This window comes from Vespula vulgaris, chromosome 17, assembly GCF_905475345.1.
Source record: "Vespula vulgaris chromosome 17, iyVesVulg1.1, whole genome shotgun sequence".
Classification (NCBI taxonomy): Eukaryota; Metazoa; Arthropoda; class Insecta; order Hymenoptera; family Vespidae; genus Vespula; species Vespula vulgaris.
Genome location: NC_066602.1, coordinates 4,719,341 through 4,738,113, shown reverse-complemented (window position 1 = coordinate 4,738,113; position 18,773 = coordinate 4,719,341). Strand labels below are relative to the sequence as shown.

Genomic DNA, 18,773 nt, shown 5'->3' with positions numbered 1-18,773 from the left:
TTACAGAAGTTTTGTAGATCATAATCTATAAGAAAAGAGAATACCAAACTGACAATATAGCAGCTATTAGTTCATAATTTTACCAAAGCACAACTTTGGCGCTACTATCACTATCGTGAGACAAAAAATCTGATTCACTATATTGTCGACATTAGAGTATTCCTTACAATGTTTTATATGTTTAAAGATTTCTATATAATCTATATATTATATGTTTCTATACGACTCTCTTCTGTCGAAGTTTTTCTTTTGTTTGGAACAATTAGAGTTTAGGATTTTAATAGGTTTTAATATTTCATTTAAAAATTAATTTATTTTTATCAAATAATTAAAACGGGAAAGTATACGAATGAATACTTTTTTCAAGATAAGTGATTGATTACTTTTGAATTAAAATTTATTGTTTGTGTTCATATACATCAATAAAATAAGTAATTTTAGAGAATACATAAAAGAAAAATCTACCTAAATAACAATCTAACCGATCGCATAATACATTTAATGTATTACATAGTAATAATAACACTTTGTAGCGACTGATATTCTTCATTAATTTGGTACATGTAATATTATACATAACATTAAAATATTAAGAATAAACGCATTTATTGATATTAATATATTTCTCTTTTTTTGTTTTTATAAAGATTTTGATCATGCCATTTAATATTTAGTCTTATTGAAATATTCACATGTGATTAAAGTGCATGTGTATATATATATATATATATATATATATATATATATATATATATATATATATATATATATATGTATGTATAATTTGAGTAAAACTTAAATTGTACGTTTATGTTAGATGCATAAATTGTTAATTTTTTTCTTTCTTCCTTTTTTTAATATATTTGTTAGCACTGTATAAATGCCTTCTTGTCTATTAAATAGTACTTCATTTTTTTATTTTATTTCCACATATTGAAATTTTTACTGGTATTATACAATTTTATCGTCCATTTATATATTTGAAGTTTTTTCATCGATATATATATATATACAAAAAATAAATATAACACTTTCAATGTGGAGATAAAATCTAATTTTCTTTAATATAACATGCAATTAAATAAGTAAGAATAAAGACGACAACAATATTATAATAACTTTATAATAAATACCGCTTGTTTTTATGTTATAAATCTATACTAAATTTGAACTTTCATATTAATTAATTAAAGTGCAATTTTGAATTCATAATCTGTTAAATATTAAAAATTCAAGCGTTTTTTATAAAGTACTATAAATATTTTCCACAAAAATAATAATCTTTCCTTTTATAAAAGACTTTTTATAACTCTTTAATCCTAGTTCTAAAAAATAAATCCTAACATAATATTTTTATTAAAAGAAAAACTAAAATTGTCAGCATTAATGTGGCCTCTTGAACAATCCTTCAGCTCTGCTTATCGAACTCTCAGGTTCCATTGTTACTCTACCACGATTGCTTAAGAAGTCTCTTATGTGTTGCACTATCAAATCTATTGCCACTGTAACAAAGTGTAACAAGTCAATAATATACGGTTAAAGGTTACTTCTTGAATAACTAAAAAATTTTGTTCAATGTTTTTATTATGATATTATGTTACATATACGTTTATTTAAAGTATATCAAATTATGCAATGTATTTTGTAATTTACATTGGCGTTTATTGAGAACAAGGTAGTATTTTTTATTTCTTTTTATTTTTTCTATTTAATTATTTAACTGTAAAATAAGTAAATTACTAAAAAAGAATTAAATTATATTATATAAATAAGAAATTTCTTGGCGATAAATAAAATTTTATAATAATAAAATAATTATAAAGTATATATCATTCAAATAATGAATACGAAGATAATATTATGCTACTAATATATGAAACTGAGAATATTAAGTAACAATTTACTTAATTATGCTCATTTACATTTCATGATTAATTGTATTATGCAAAATTGGATAAACATGATTAAAGGAAAAATTTAATTTTTACAAATGAGAGTGCATAATATCGATTTGTAAGAGCGTGAACACATATGTATAAAATACTTAAAGCTATTTTTTCTAAGTAATAATACTTTGACATCCTTATTTATAAATATATAAACGTGCATATGTCCATTAGACGGTAATATAAACATATAACATACCATATGTAAAATAAAAGCTAACATTTATATGAAAATTTTAAATGCTCTCTTTATTTCTCTCTTTCTCTCTTTCTGTCTTTCTCTCTCTCTCTTTTTATTTTTCTCTCTCAAACCTGTTTTCATTATATTAGTTTGGAAAAGAAATGGTTTATGAAGTATTACTTTGTATAAATGTAATGCAATCTGTTTAAAAAAAAGAAATGCTATTTGGGTTAATTTACGATGATCATTTCTAAAGTAAAAAATGTAAGCACATAACATTGACTTAATATGGGTGAACGTGCGTATGTAGTATTTATTACATGTACACGCACAGAACGAGCATAAGTATAAAAAGCAACAGATGCGAGGTTACTGCGTAAGAAATATGCAGTTTACTAGTGCAAAAATGCAGTGCATGTAATTAATTTCATCATGTGTTATTTTCTCAAATCATATGCTGAGTGTGTCGGATGAAGCCAAAGTACGCCTATGCTGACAGATGTATGGATGCTGCCCGGTTGATTTGTCAGCCTTTTTCAAGCGTAAAATGTCCCAGATGTGGTGCACTATTAGATCTATTGCCACTGCAAACATACAATAACCAAAACCATGTATGCTTTTAGAAGATGCCATTAATTTTCTGCTTTATTTTAATGTTTAAAGCGCTGATAAGTTGAAAATAATATTATCTTTACACACCAGGCAGCATCCATAACGGCAACAAAATTTACTGAAGTATGTGTAATTAATACATAATATAATATAAGAGGTGTCCTGAAAATCCAAACTTGCATCTAAACAATTTATATAACTTATTTCAACAAATTTTATTAATTATTTACTTTTGTAAGATAATATTATTATTTTTAAATGTGAATAAAGATGACTACAATTTTAATTTTTACATATCAGATGCAAGTTGGATAATTATAGGATAAGCAGTTTATTATGATGCTTGCAAAAATTAAGTTTTCTAACTATTTATTTACTAAAAATAAATGTATAGTAAAAGATTATCAAACAAAACCTAAATAAAATATGATTATATAATATTATTTATAAATAGCCCATACATATGCAAAATGATATAATTAATATCTTTATAATTTTTATTCAAATAAAAAATTGAATTGAATTTTATTAGTGGTAATATTTTATCATATTAAGAATTTGTTTGATTGCAATATCGAATTACTTTGTATATAATATAAAAATAATTACCTGTATTATCTGCTCCTCTAGGGATAATAACATCAGCAAATTTTTTGGTAGGTAAACAAAACTCTTCGAATGCAGGTTTCACAAAGTTCATATATTGATTTAATACATAATCTAAATCTCTCCCTCTTTCATTTATATCTCTGGGTACTGAAATAACAATAATAATTATTGTATATAACATAAGTAATATAAATACACACATACACATTTATGTGTGTACACTTATATAATATTGAACATTGATAAATAATACCCCTTCTAGCCAATCTGGTGTCCGAGTCTGTATCTACAAACAACTTCATATGAAATAAGTCTCTTATTTTAGGAAAATAGAAAACTAGAATTCCTTCGAACAAAACTACATCTGCAGGGTATATTGTTGTTACCTGATCCTTCATCCTAGAAAAAGACAAAAAATTATACATACACACACATACACACATAATTTCAAATCATGTTTATTGAAATACGTACAAACTGTTAGTTCTATAATCATATACTGGTATCTGGCATTTGACACCTGCAAGTATATCTTGCAGAGTCAGCAAAATCATATCATTATCAAATGCATCAGGATGATCAAAGTTGTATTGTCCTTTCTCAGCCTTTAATTTCTCAGCTGGTGTAAGTTCACGATAAAAACTATCTTGTGATATGCAAACAACTCGTCGTTGCATATGATCCATGTCAACCTGACCCAATTTTTCCATTATACGTTTACATACAGTTGACTAAACAGAACAAACAAAATAAAATATCAATTGTGTGTGTCTGTGTATGTATTAACACTTCATAGTACCCTTTCTTTTTCTTTTCAGGATACTTATCCTAATTTTAATTTTTATGTTTTAGAAATATTATTGACCTTTCCACTCGCTGTACCACCCGAAACTCCAATTAAAAAAGGAGTTTTACCCTCAACTCCATTCATCTTTCCATTAAAACCAAAAGACATTTTACGTGTTGTGCCAGAATTTATTGACATATAAGCCATCATTGAACACTTAAAGAGATAATCTGTGAACAGATAATGTGATTGGATCGGCGAAGGAAGATAACATAAAAAATATTAAATCTTTTTCTAACACTTTACAAGTGTCAAATATGTTATATACACAAAAAATAGATAAATAAGCGCGCGCAGTCACGGCATGCAAATATTACATTGTGTATGTGCGCGCGCGCGTGTATGTATGTATGTACGTATGTATGTACGTATGTATGTACATATGATGTATATATGATGTAGATATAATGTATCTATGATGTATGTATCTATATATGATGTATGTGATGTATATATGATGTATGTATGATGTATATATGATGTGAGTATGTATGTATGTATGTATGTATATCTGTATGGTTAGAAAAAGAACATAAAACCAATGAATGTAAAAATTGTATATTAAATCTAATAGGTTATATATATTATTCACATTTGGTTTATATAATTTATTATTATCTCTTATTATTTCTTTCTAATATTTTATTTATAATATTTTTATCACTAATATTTTTTTTTCGTGTAATTGTAATTAATAAGCATACATACGTTTATATATCGGAACTAAATACGTTTCAATACGCATGTGGAACTTGATTCTAATGCATAGATGACGTGATCGTACGCCATTTTGTACCATGTGATTATAATTTGTGATAATAATAAAAAAAAAAAAAAAAAAAAGAAAGAAAAAAAATAGAATTTCTCCATTTAAATTAGATAGCATACGTAATTGTTTATTGCATTTTATGCGCATAAAGTCTTCAGATGGTTATATTTTTGGCGTTATTTATTTTGATAATTTCTAATTATGAATATTAATAATTAGAAGAAAAATTTATAATTAAAAATTTATTTCACCATGAAATATTATTGTTTTTTTCGTTTTCTTGTGTTAAGAATTATCTAAAGATTATAATTATTATCTTTCAGTATTTTTATTTTTATCAGTAACGACGATAACTTTTGAACTTTGTTAGATAAGATATATAAAAAATATATTTTCTAATATTTTTATTATTCACTTGGCTGATAATATAATAAATGAATTCTCAAATATTTACTTTACTGCAGAAAATTTCAAAGAACATGCACATTAGACACTGTGCTTGTATTAAGGAAAATTATAAAGTAAGTTATATTAATTATATTTTAGTTTATAGATTCTTTTCCATTGTATTATCTAAGCATATTTAATTTTTTGTATGACATTCATAATTTGTTTTGAATAATTTATATTTCTTCGAGTAATTTCACATTTTACATTTAATTTTATAGGATGCTATCAAAAAGTTAAACGATCTTCAAAGTAATTCCAATTATCTCGAAATTGTTGCAAATAATTCAAAAATGAATTTTGCCAAGTTGGAAGATACAGAGAAATATTTAATTAGGTAAAAAGTTATATATATTTTTTTATTTTAATGTTTGATTGTGATCAATATGAATTTTAATAGAATATTTCAACATAATAATTTATTGAAGTAATAATATATGACGATTTTGACAGGTCTGGTATTAATTTGGACCAATTGAATAATCTTTCTATTATACATGTAGCTGGTACTAAAGGAAAAGGTTCTGTTTGTGCTTTTGTAGAAGCAATATTGCAAATACATGGATTTAGAACAGGTTTTTTTAGTTCACCTCATTTAATTACTGTTAGAGAACGATTAAGGATAAATGGCTCTCCAATAAATGAAACAGATTTTGCTTATTATTTTTGGAAAGTATATAATAAATTAGATAATGCAAAGGAATTTGAGTCAGACATACCAATGTATTTTAAATTTCTTACTGTTTTAATGTTCAATGTATTTTTATATGAAAATATCGACGTAGCAATTATAGAAGTTGGAATTGGTGGTGAATATGATTGTACTAATATTGTAAAAAATCCTGTATGTGTAGGTATAACAAGTTTAGGATTAGATCATACTTCTTTGCTAGGAAATACAATAGAAGAAATAGCATATCAAAAATCTGGGATTTTCAAGCCAAATACAATTGCATTTACTGTCCCTCAAAAAAAGGAAGCTTTAGAAATTTTAAAAGAAAGAGCAATTGAGAGGCAATGCACATTACACGTTGTACCATCATTTCAGTATTATGAATGGGAAAATGACCAGTTAAATAATAAAACGTTATATAGTCAAATTCAACAGCAAAATGCATCTTTAGCTATACAATTGGCAGTTTATTGGATGCAATCCCAAATTAATTCAAACTATTTTTTGACAATTAATAATAATATATGTAATAAGAAATATTATAACTTTCAAGAAAATAATATAGAAGGGAGTATTAAAAACATTAATGATGAACAAGAAGAAATGATAAATAAAAAAACCAATACAAAATATATATCATTTAAAAAGATTGCAACTGCATTATCTACGTGCATATGGCCAGGTCGACAACAGATTTTAAGAGGTACTTTATTTGATTTTTATTTAGATGGTGCTCATACTTTAGAAAGTATGGATTGTTGTATTTCTTGGTTTAATAATCAAATAGAAAACAATAATGGTAAACGATATTTGATTTTTAACATGACTGGAAAGCGCGATGTATCTTTATTTATGAATCGTTTGAAAACTATAAAATTTCATAAAATTTATTTCGTACCTAATGTTGCTGGGATACTAGATATAGATAATTTGACAACTGCTGAAGTGATAGATGAACAAAAGATGAAATGTCAAAAGCATTGTGAAATGTGGGGAGAGCAGTCTCCGCATGTTGTAAAAATTGTTGCAAACAATGTAATGGAAGTTTTAAATGATATTAGGATGGAACATATACATAATGACGAAACTATTATTTGGAAAGATAAAACTCAAGTACTTATAACTGGATCTTTGCATTTAGTAGGTGCAACTCTTGCAATTTTAGATCCTAATTTTACAATGACTACCAAATTTTAAAATTTTAATACACACACCATACACATACACACACACACACGCGCGCGCGCGCGCGCGCGCGCACACACACACACACAATATATATATATATATATATATATAATGTATATATATAAATAAAATATTCTGCCTATGTGTGTGTAGAAATATTAAAATTGTATTATAACTATATAATATCAATACATTGCATTGTGATACATTTACAGTGTGTATAACAGAGCATTTGCATGACTATTTGTGGACAATTTATTTGTACTTTAATATAAACGCAATTATTTTCAATAAAACTTGAATATATATAAGATAACAATTTTTTATAACAAACAGAACTGCTACATACAATTTTTTTTTAGTAATAGATGAGCATTAGAAATGGAATATTAAAATTTTTCTAATAATTTATTTTAAAATATCTTTGGATGATATTCTAATTCAGATTCTGCTTCTGTATCTGATAAACTGAGGGATACACCTGTTCTTCTTCTAAGGCGATTATCTTCAGGACTCTATGAAAGAGATTTTATATTATAGATATTATTTAATTAGATTTATATATAATATATATAAATATATAGATATGTTTAAATATACATTTTAATCTTATATATAAATTTACAATTTTTTAATAAATAGAACAAACCTGATCTAAGATACCGGCAGTGGGTTCAGAAGCGTAGCCTACTTCTTGTGCATCTTCCTCTAAATCTGCTTCATATTCTTCCATTTCATCCGAGTCAGAATCAATATCCAAATCTACATATCGATTACCTCTTGATACTTTGCATACCATTTGTGCTAGATCGGTAAAAGTATAAGAAGAAACCGATAGTTGATTTTCAGCTTGATTCCTCTCTCGTAAGGCTTTTGCATTTTCTCTATCAGCGTTAAATCTTGGAAGAACTCCTGCTTTAGATTGTCCTTCAAAATATGTTTTTCCTGCATAGAGATGAATGTATATAAAATGTACATATTATACAAGAGCTTTAATTCATACAAAATATATTTTTACCATGTTGGTATCCAACTTCTTTGATTTCATCAAAATTGGTAAATTGAAGGGTCTTGAATTTATCGATTGGAGGTCTAATATATTCACAATAATCAGAATTCTTGACTTCTTCCAATTGTCTGACACAACTAACATATGCTAATCGTGATTGGATATCTGGCAGATTAGGAACTTTGACTGCTGTTGCAAATGGATTCCAACGTTTCCACAATAACCACCACCCAGACAAAGAATCACCATAGTTTGTTAAATCGGTGTCATCTTGTGATCCAACATCGATAGCCAAAATGTGATGAGCTCCTTGCCTCAACATTTCATCAGCTTAAATAAAAACAGACAAAATTGATTTTGATAGTATGTAAACATAATAAAATATAAGCATCACTTTTAACACGCTTTTGTAGAGATAATACCTGGCACGTTATTAACATAACACCCGTCGACCAAAAGATGCCCATCAAGAGGATCGCAAATAGGAGGAAAGACACCAGCAATAGTCATACTGGCTCGAATGTATCTCCATAGTAAACCTGAGTTGACTTAGCTATTCAGAATTTGATAAATGCATCTTTTATCAACGGGAGTGAGCTTATAATGTTGTTTGTAATTTCTTTTATCTATGTTACCAAATCAAATATAACTACACGAATTTAAGAAATATTTTTTTCAACCGAGCGTTATTGAGAATATGGTCACGCAAGTATGCATGTATGTACTAGAAATATGTACATACAAGTATGGATTAGAAAAATGTTTTATGTAAAAACGAAGTAAATTTACTTTAAATCTATATATCATCAAGTAGAAGCATTTGTAAATTTTTATCAATGATAAAATTATTTACTTTTCTTATTTGTATAGAAGCTTTATATAAAAGTAAATTTATACGTTTTTACATAAACAAATTTAGTTATATTATTCAAATATTACCTGGAAGGTTATTGACGTACCCGCCGTCGAGTAGGAGATGGCCATCAACAGGATCACACATGGGTGGCATATAACCAGATAACGACATCGAAGCCCGAATGTAACGCCACAGCGATCCTAAACACGACGAATTATTTCTTTTTTTTTTTACATTTTTAATTTGTACGAACTAAAATCTTCCTGTAATCTTTTATAATAGAATATAATTTTCAAAGAAACAAATTTGCAGTATCAAGCAAATTTTAAACTCTTCGTCATCATTTAAATAGGAGTATACAGGAAGATATCAATGATGATAAATACGTTATATTTTCAATTAGAATAAATGAAACAATACATTTGCCAATTTATAATTCATCAAAAGCGATAAAACGGAGAGTACGTCAACAATAATTATTAAAAAAGCTCACTCCCCTAATCAAGAAAATTTGTTACATATAATATTCTATACATACACTGTGTGTGTGTAGCCAAAGATAAAGTGTGTGTGTATGTGGCGCGTGTATATATATATATATGTATATATACACGCGCCAGAGAGAGAGAGAGAGAGAGAGAGAGAGAGAGAGAGAGAGAGAGAGAGAGAGAGAGAGAGAGAGAGAGAGAAAGAGAGAGAGAGAGAGAGAGAGAGAGAAAGAGTAAAAAAAATAAATGCTATAAGCAGATCTAAAAACAAATCTATGTATCACAGAAGAATGATACTTTGAATTAGACAGGATTATTTAACTAAAAATTATCATTTAAAATTTTTAATATATCTATGTTTAAATACAAACCATGTGTATGTGTGCGCATACAGGAATCAGTAATATCAGTAGTGATTGTGAAAAATGGAAGCCATAGATCTTCTATATAAGTATCTCCAAAAGTTGTTTGAATAGTTTTATTAAAATCTTTGCCGGAGAACATTGATGTCATAGGATACGTTAAGTCCAAAATTTGTCTCCACCATTGAGTCATTTTCTATAACATAAAATATAAAATAACAATAAAGTTAATTTGTTAATAATTCCATAAAATATAAAATATTTTTCTATATTATTTCTATATTATTACCTTAGACCATTCACGAGCCTTTTGTGTTGTCGTTGTTATATTTTTTTCCATACACCACAATGCACCCATAAAGGCACCAATACTAACTCCACCGACCATATCTATTGGAATTCCAGCTTCTATAATAGCTTTAAGCATTCCAACATGTGCCGCACCTCTAGCACCTCCTCCACCAAGTACTAAACCAACCGAGGTACCTGTCAACCAACGTGCTAATCTACTAAAATCGCTATGTACGTTTGGCTCAGACATTAATACTTTTGAATATAATTCATTCTGAAAGAAAAATATATTTTCAATAGTATATAACTTATTTATGATTAATAAAAGATTTGTTATAAGAAAAAGAAAAAAGAAAAAGAAAAAGCAAGAAGATAAAAACAAGACAACAAAATAATTACAATTCTATATTGAGATCTCCTAGTAAACATTCGTTTAGGACACTGAATGTGATGATGACTGGAGACCCATGATCTCATGTTTAACCACTGTACAGTATTTGTAGGCCGCTGTCCACTTTGTTCTTTATGTAAAAGTACTAACTCCTTTTGTGTACGCATGACTAAACGTTCTACCTCACGTTCAGTACGTCCTATAGATGGAGGACGATCACCTAAACCTACTATCAATATACAGTCTGCTTGTCGTACACATCTTTGAGTCCATAATGTATACGTTGAATCACACTGATATAAAGAAATTCGATGTTGATCCTCTTGTTGGGCTAGCCATGATGTTAATCTATATTCATTCATAGGTTCCATAATTGTGGTACCTAAGGTCTGTGTATATATAAGTACTTTGATTATATACTGAAATTATTTGATCTAGAATACGTATAAAGAAAAATAGTCTTGTATAATTATCAAGTACCTTCCGAACAACATCTGAGGTGAGTCGTAGACAAGGTCCAATAGCACACAATGAATGATATAATTCATATGTAAATGCAGTTAAAGGAACATCGTCTGATACAGGAACTATAGCTACTGTCGAGAAGTTTACTTGTGCTGGTCTTGCATCAACTGTTGCAGCTGCTCGTCTATATATAATATTTAAATGTATATAGTGTTAAATTATAAGAATTATAACATTTATATTAAAAAAATGTAACATTGATATATTAATCATATATATCTGATTACTTACTGTGTATCATTGCTACCATTTTTAGTATGCGCTTGTTGCCATGTACCCAATATTCGATGACCAAGTAAATTTATAAGCCTTGTAACAACAATGGGATATCGTAATTTAATTACATTAAATAAACCTTCAGGTAGTTTTGCCAATTCAGAATCTCGAACTGCCATAACAGTAGTAGATCTAGGAGTCTGTGTGACCATTTCTACGATACCCACTAAATCTCCTTTTCCATATTCTGCGACAAGTTCTTTTTTTCCATTTTTATAAGTAATTACAGATCTTAGTCGTCCGCTTAAGACTATAAAAGTTGAATCCGATTCATCTCCTTGACGATACACGGCTCTTCCACTTTCAAGAAACAGCCAATCCAAAGCAAAATCCACCTAAGATAAGAATATCATTGAAAATAATTTATTATTAAAAAAATTAAATTTAATTTTACATTGGAAATAATTATGAGAAATTTTATACATACCTGTCTCACGAAAGGACTTAGTCGTCTAACGACAGTATGAGCTACGTGCAATACAATAGTAGGTTGTTCACGCATGATAGCAAAAAAAGTGGATTTGCTAAGCAATGCAATTCGACTAGGATGTTTCGCTCTGATTGTATAAAAAGAAGGTTCTCCAGTCAATACCGCTAAACCTCCAACTATTTCTCCTTGATGTGCACTAAACATATGAACTTCTTGACCTGTATCACGTCCTTCCGGAACACGTTGACTAACTATGAGAGAACCAGATAATACATATACAAGTGCAACATCCTAGAAAAAGAAAGGAAATATTTCGCTATATTATATTTTATCAAGTAAATGGAAGATATAACTCAATTGAATTAATTGCATACTTTATGAGATTCTTCTTTCATTAAATATGTGCCTGCTGGCACTTCTTTGAGTTGAATTTTTCCATCTTTAAGGACGGTATCATCTTCCAAACCAAGTTCTTTAACGAATGCTTCAGTTGCAATTTGCACAAGTTGTGCTTCGTCCAACTGTTGCGTTGTTTCATTGATAGATTTCTTTTTAGGTGGATGAACACTTCCTGTATGTATAATGTCAGGTTGAGTATTCTGTGAATGAGCGCTTTGCAACGATTGATGTCCTGTTATCATTGTTGAATTTGCCCAATAAGAGTCACATTCTGGTACGGTAGCAGAAGTACTCTGACCTGACTGTGAATTTGGAGTTGGATTTTTCCAGTCGTGAGTAGTTTTTGATCTGTAATATGATATATGTAATAAATAGTTCTTATACGATATATATGTATATATATTCTTGTATAATAGACCTTCTATTAATTGTTATAGGTATAGGCTGAGAAGTATTAGAACTAGTAGCTTCTTTATGTATATTATCACTTCCATCATATTGATCCAATGTAGTTGCTAAATTCATAGTACTAGGCATAGAGTCCGTGTTTTGTGCAGCAAAATTCTCTCTCGTTCTTGATCTAACAGGTGAACCAGAAAATGAGCTTTGCTTTTTCTTATGAGTTCCCTGATTAACTAATTCCGCAGAAAGACCTAAATATTGATGCAATGCTGTAAACGTTACACGTTGAAGACGAACCATAATGACCTGGATAACTCGAACAAATGCATCTGGATGATCCTGAAAAACCTATCAGGTTAAAAAATATTCAATGTAAATTTTAAAAATCTTATTTTATGTGTATGTGTGTGTGTGTGTGTGTGTGTGTCATGTACATATTATATATCACACACAATACATATATATTATATATGTATTACACTTATATATTATTCATTTTACCTCTTGAAAAGCACTCATTGGTAATTTGACCACAACAGAATCTTCCACAGCTCTTGCAGAAACAGTTTTATAAGTACTTGTGTGACCAGTAAGTACATCAGTAAAACTTAGAAGACTGGTTACAGATTCTCCAGTTTTTACTAGTTTTAAAGAAATTTGAGAACCATCGGGTCCAGTTATGAATACATTAACAAGACCCTGTTGTACGATGAATAGATTCTCATCTGGGTCTCCAATTTTAAATAAAATACTTCCAGCTGGTAAATTCATAATTTCTGTATGTTTACATAATTTTAGAAAAACAGGTTTCTCAAAATGACCAAATACTCTGATGCTTTGTAACATGTACAAAGCATCAGGAGGTACTCTATCTCCTGGACCATGATCTTCTTCTAGATATTCTGCTGGTGGTTCTAATACCTGACAATATTAAATATAATATTATGCATGTATATATAAAATAATTAAAAAATTTCAATTCATCATACATACCTTTAATTGTTGAGGCACAGATTCTTTTTTCAGTTGCAAGAGTCTGCGTGCAAATCTCATAACAGCTCTTCTCTTTTTCCCTTGCCCAGTAGGATGTACTTGTCCACCTATAGATTTTACTTTGCGTAACATTTTTCTTCCATAGAATAAAACTTTGTCTCTTTTTCTGAATCTTGGCTTGCCGCTGCCTACTACAAATTCTTTGACTTCTGGAAGGAACTCCTTGTTTTTCCATTTCCGTAGAATAATTGTTGTTATTATCAATAGAATCAATATAATGGATAAAATAATTATATATAAGGTTTTGGAAGTTTGATATCCTTCGATAAATGATCCGATCCATTTTGAAAAGGCGTATGATCCAAAATTCTCATTGATTTTGCTAAATAATTCAACTATCTGTAGAAAGAGAAATATGTATGTTATTAATTAAAATTATTTCATATTTTTATACAACTGATTATTGCATCTATTCTTATTAATTCATCATGAAAATGCAATATAAAAGAAGAAATTAAAATAGATATATAATAATAATAATAATAATAATAATAATAATAATAATGATAATAATAATAATAATAATAATGAGTATAACAACAGCAGCAACAATGGTAACAATAACAATAGTAATAGCAACAACAACAGCAACACAACAACAGCAACACAACAACAGCAATAACAAAAACAACAAAAACAAAAACAAAAACAAAAACAACAACAACAACAACAACAACAACAACAACAACATAACAGCAACACAACAGCAACACAACAGCAATACAACGACAGCAACACAACAAACAACAACAATAATAATAATAATAATAACAACAACAACAGCAGCAGCAGCAGCAACAACAATAACAACAACAACAACAACAAGAATAACAATAACAATAACAACAACAATAATAATAATAATAATAATAATAATAACAACAACAGCAACAATAATAACAATAATAATAACAATAACAACAACAACAACAACAACAACAACAACAACAACAACAACAACAATAATAATAATAATAATAATAATAATAATAAATTGACAAGTGTATCTACATGCACAACCTCCATAATGAGTAGTCATCTCTTCTCTGCTCTGCGCTTCCACGATGTAGGAATATCAATGAGGAACGTCACGAGTACATAAGTGAAAAAGATAGACGAAGCAGTGCGGATTGAAGGAGACACTGCAATTAAAGTGATTGTGTGTGCAGAGAGGAAAAAACAAATCTATGCTTTATCAGTAACCTTTGATACTTCGTTCGAGTCAACCAGCGCCATTTTGGTTATTGCGTGATACACATACACATACACACATAAACGGACACATGTATATCACGCTCATTATTCTTTAAAAAACTCAAATAAGAATTCTAATAATTTTATTATAAAAATACCTAAATTGTTTTATAAAAAAATTTACTTATATACAAGACAATTATTTGTTAAATATTGATTTGTTAATATAAATAATTAAAAGAATATTAACATTGACCACGTACGTTAACCATTTGCTCCTTCTTTTATCGACCAGCGTATTATTACATTGGCGTTTGATATGCTTGTGCTTTCATTACTACAGTAGTATAGAAGATTACGAGCTACCATAATAAGAAACGTAAAAAATTAAAAATAACTTTTGCAATGTTCGTCTGTGGCTCGGGAATAGAATATACCCATCTATAGTATTCCCTGTTTGTTGTAAAAGGCGATTAATAGGGGGATCAGTCTTTGAATGACAACCCAACCTCATAAAAACCTATTTGTTATGGAAATTTCAGGAAGAAAAGTTTGATGGCTTTTGCATTGTGCATTTTATTCATTTTCAAATAAATAAACTTCGTATGCATTAGATAATATATCGCGAGTAAATAGATATAATTATAAATAATATTACGATCACTATATTGATATTAACCACGTTTTTAATGAATTTAAGCAATTATTTGATAAAAATACGTATGATCAAAAAATGACATTATTTAATGCATAAAAATGAATAGTAAGTATATTTTATAGATAAATGAATTAGCCAAACACACACACACGCGCGAACACATATACTAATCATGTGATTGTGATTGGTTAATCAAAATATAAATAATTTGTTTATAAAATAATAAAAATACAGCTTATAAAATAGTAATAAAAAATTGTTTTTCTTTTTTTTAAGAAAAATAATGAATAATTATAATAAATCGAAGAATGCATAATTTGAAATAAAAACGAAAAGGGAAAATTTTGGTATTGACCAATCGGAAGATTCGATCGGCCATCTTCTGCGCAGAAGAAAAGATTGATTGTAAGCGTCGCCGATAGAGCGAGCTTGAGTCGAATTCCGGGCGATTTTGGACGAGCAGTCGGGTCCGGTCAGTCAGTGGTTACGGGACGACATGTTGGACGTATTTCTATGATTGCTCGCGCGCGATAGTATTCGTGGCGCGACTTTTCATGTTTCTCTCGTGCGTGCCAGACGATAGACGTGTCCGAGGACAACGTCGATTAATGTGAAGTGTGTTTGTGTGAAAGAAAAGCCACTTAGAGAGTTTGGCTTTACCAAACATGAGCTGGGGTACCGAGCTTTGGGTAAGTCTCTTGCTTTTATGCTTTTATACACACACACACACACATATATATATTATATGTATTTTTTATAGATAAAGTATCTCTCTTTCTCTCTCTGGTCTTCATGTATCTTTGTATCTGACTTTTCTCGTTTCGTGAGAGTAACAGAAAGGCATATATATATGTGTGTGTGTGTGTGTGTGTGTGTGTATACGTATATACGGTCATTCCTCTTCCCGAGCTACTTCTGGAGAAACAATCCGGGCGCGTTTCGCCAACACGTAATCATGGTGTGTATCCGAAAAACCAGTTCGTGGTACCTCGTTCCGACTACTTCGCCGTGCAGGAGTGTTTCGCCTTTTTGGTTGCTAGCCGTGGGCGATGTTCCTGTCTTCGTTTCTCTCTTTCTCTTTCTGTCTTTCTCTGTCTCTCTCTCTCTATCCCCCCTCTCTCTCCTTCCTTCCATTTCGCTTTTACCCTCTCTCTTTTTCTATCTGGCTCCTTCTCCATCTCAACCGGGCGTGTGTGTAGTCTGTGCTCGGACTATCGTTGCCGTCGTCATCGTCGTCATCGTGATCCTTCTTTTGCCTCCATTCCCATAAAATCTCAGAAGGATACATCGTGTGGCGTATTCTTGCCGCCCGTCTTGTGACAGATAAGAACGCCGCGTCGTTTTCTCTCGAGTTTTTGAAGAAAATTCTTTTCCTCAGGTCTTCAAATCACATCGAGGGGTGAAGCTTTTTCTTCTTTTCCTTCTTCCCTTTTCCCTTTTTCGAAAGAAAACTTATTTAGGATTCTAATCAGGCCAAGATGAATTTTAACTTTTTGTTGATTTATTTTTTATCTCTTTGTTTTTTTTCTTTCCGATGGACATAACTCTGTTTTCCTGTTTCTATCATTTTTCCTTTTACTTATTTTCTTTTCTTATTTATCTATTACTATTATTTTTTAATCAGTTAAAACACTTAATTGCGCGATAAGGATATTAGAGTTACGCGAGATCAAGATCTTTCTCCGATCTTTCTTTGATTTGGAAATGTCTTATATATTTGTTAAAAAAAGATAGAGAATGAGACACCGGTATATTATATATTGTCGTGCGCGTTGAAATTTCACGCGATAACGCGCAGACATATATCGTTCGAGCACATCGACATCTAGTACGTTACGCGAAACCGTGTGGAACGAGCAATCAAATCACGCTTTTATGTATGTATATATGTATGTAACGTATGTACATTGTGTATGATGTGTGTATACATAATATATACATATATATACACGTAGGACATAAAGTGAGGTTAGAGATTGACGGATAGAGATTTTTACATGAGCATTCTCGATTGGATGCTGAAGGAGGGTCACGGTGAGTGGAGTAAGGAATAGAGGAAATGGATAATCGCAAGAAAACACGAAATTTTTATATTCTTCTTTATTTCAAGTATTATTCGTATTTATCGTAGATTTAATATTATATCTTGTTCTCTAGGTCATTGTAAAATTCTCTTATCTATGCTAGTTCGAGGAAAATATTATTATCGATTCAATAACGTATATAAGCGCTTATCTCTTTCTTTCTTTCGTGATTCATTTAAAAACTAGGCGCGTGCCACCACGTGAGTGAAACCGAGAACTGAAAGTTCATGTCGAGAACTTTAATACATGCATATCGATATCAAAGTCTAGAGTTTTATACGAAAAGTATTTACAAATTCATAGCGATTACATTCGAGTTAAACGCGATTGACAGATGTATACGATCGATTGGTAAATAGAAAAAGTGAGGATAGGTTTTCGGTCCATCTCGAAGTAATTCGAATCCGAGTTCTCGAAGTTCTCGAAAGGAGACCGAGAGAAGAAGACCGCAAGAGAGGGGAATCGGCGGGAGGGAAGAGGTATGGTTACGCGTGAGTAACTTGTAGTGATTCTATCGGTTCTTCTTTCGCACGCGTAGGTTGTTCCAAATTCCTTTGATCGTATACGTATATGTATGTACGTACGTTTCTATATCCTTCTTTTTGCTTCTTCTTATCGACTTCGACGAAAATACGTTTCAAAAGAAAGGAGAGAAGCTTTTGTTAAGATGCAAATTTTCATTCGACTTCGTTATTTCTATCGTACTATGTTTGTTTTGATGATATTCTTGATATTTTCTTTTAATTTGAATCGATTTTCAATGAGAATGAATGAGAAGAATTTTATCTTATAGTCTCCAAGAGTAAATATTTATATCTAGGTTATGTCGTTTCACTTTTGTCGATCTTGCTGTTTCGAAGAATTATTTATTTATTGATTAATTCGTTTAATAGCTTTGATTTGGTAGTCTCAAAGATTTCTAGAATATCTTCAATAATAATTTGCTACTTCAATCAATAGATTATTGCTGGTTCATTTCGTAATAATTTCCACAGAAGTAGTGTCATCTAAGATCTTTGCTTATTTACTTATTTATTTATTTATTTATACACGTTTGTTAAGTTTACTCTTGAATTTGAATAA

At 29.6% G+C, this 18,773-nt stretch overlaps 4 protein-coding genes and 1 long non-coding RNA gene across 24 annotated transcripts in view; 3 read left to right on the top strand and 2 right to left on the bottom strand.

Annotated features, from left to right (window-relative positions):
- Positions 1-1,282: 1,282 nt before the first annotated feature.
- LOC127070016 (uridine-cytidine kinase) lies at positions 1,283-5,001 on the bottom strand. 2 transcript variants are annotated; one of them, XM_051007793.1, is made up of 6 exons: positions 4,904-5,001; positions 4,214-4,365; positions 3,823-4,079; positions 3,602-3,747; positions 3,349-3,495; positions 1,283-1,502 (listed from the first exon to the last, which is right to left on the bottom strand). In XM_051007793.1, exons 1-6 carry the CDS (start codon positions 4,992-4,994, stop codon positions 1,384-1,386), a joined length of 912 nt encoding a protein of 303 aa, XP_050863750.1. In that variant the 5' UTR covers positions 4,995-5,001; the 3' UTR covers positions 1,283-1,383. The 2 variants fall into 2 exon arrangements, with proteins under 2 accessions (XP_050863750.1, XP_050863749.1); XM_051007792.1 differs by lacking the exon at positions 1,283-1,502 and adding an exon at positions 1,807-2,711.
- Positions 4,976-7,892, top strand: LOC127070014 (folylpolyglutamate synthase, mitochondrial-like). 3 transcript variants are annotated; one of them, XM_051007790.1, is made up of 4 exons: positions 4,976-4,994; positions 5,429-5,485; positions 5,633-5,748; positions 5,865-7,892. In XM_051007790.1, exons 2-4 carry the CDS (start codon positions 5,444-5,446, stop codon positions 7,279-7,281), a joined length of 1,575 nt encoding a protein of 524 aa, XP_050863747.1. In that variant the 5' UTR covers positions 4,976-4,994; positions 5,429-5,443; the 3' UTR covers positions 7,282-7,892. The 3 variants fall into 3 exon arrangements, with proteins under 3 accessions (XP_050863747.1, XP_050863748.1, XP_050863746.1); XM_051007791.1 differs by lacking the exon at positions 4,976-4,994 and having other exon boundaries at positions 5,129-5,485; positions 5,865-6,787; positions 7,004-7,892; XM_051007789.1 differs by lacking the exon at positions 4,976-4,994 and having other exon boundaries at positions 5,130-5,485.
- LOC127070007 (neuropathy target esterase sws) lies at positions 6,894-15,363 on the bottom strand. Of its 8 annotated transcripts, none has more exons than XM_051007757.1 (17): positions 15,212-15,363; positions 14,766-14,896; positions 13,695-14,093; positions 13,203-13,622; positions 12,718-13,049; positions 12,275-12,647; positions 11,898-12,191; positions 11,426-11,805; positions 11,150-11,318; positions 10,678-11,058; positions 10,277-10,552; positions 9,997-10,183; positions 9,221-9,337; positions 8,704-8,820; positions 8,291-8,611; positions 7,922-8,217; positions 6,894-7,787 (listed from the first exon to the last, which is right to left on the bottom strand). In XM_051007757.1, exons 2-17 carry the CDS (start codon positions 14,778-14,780, stop codon positions 7,686-7,688), a joined length of 4,179 nt encoding a protein of 1,392 aa, XP_050863714.1. In that variant the 5' UTR covers positions 14,781-14,896; positions 15,212-15,363; the 3' UTR covers positions 6,894-7,685. The 8 variants fall into 8 exon arrangements, with proteins under 8 accessions (XP_050863714.1, XP_050863716.1, XP_050863715.1 ...); XM_051007759.1 differs by having other exon boundaries at positions 14,775-14,896; XM_051007758.1 differs by lacking the exon at positions 14,766-14,896 and having other exon boundaries at positions 15,212-15,292.
- LOC127070020 (uncharacterized) lies at positions 8,145-8,681 on the top strand. Its single transcript, XR_007783936.1, has 2 exons — positions 8,145-8,244; positions 8,454-8,681. It is a non-coding gene; the product is annotated as an uncharacterized LOC127070020 (long non-coding RNA).
- Positions 15,364-16,068: 705 nt separating the features above from the next.
- LOC127070013 (formin-binding protein 1-like) overlaps positions 16,069-18,773 on the top strand; it is a 27,610-nt gene continuing 24,905 nt past the window's right edge. For 8 of the 10 annotated variants that reach the window (XM_051007780.1, XM_051007785.1, XM_051007784.1 and 5 more), the window contains exon 1: positions 16,069-16,295. In XM_051007780.1, coding sequence (XP_050863737.1) covers positions 16,272-16,295 — 24 coding nt within the window. In that variant the 5' untranslated portion in view covers positions 16,069-16,271. Of the gene's footprint in view, positions 16,296-16,345; positions 17,006-17,041; positions 18,182-18,773 lie in introns of those variants that run through there. The other 2 variants (XM_051007787.1, XM_051007786.1) reach the window with 2 other exon arrangements.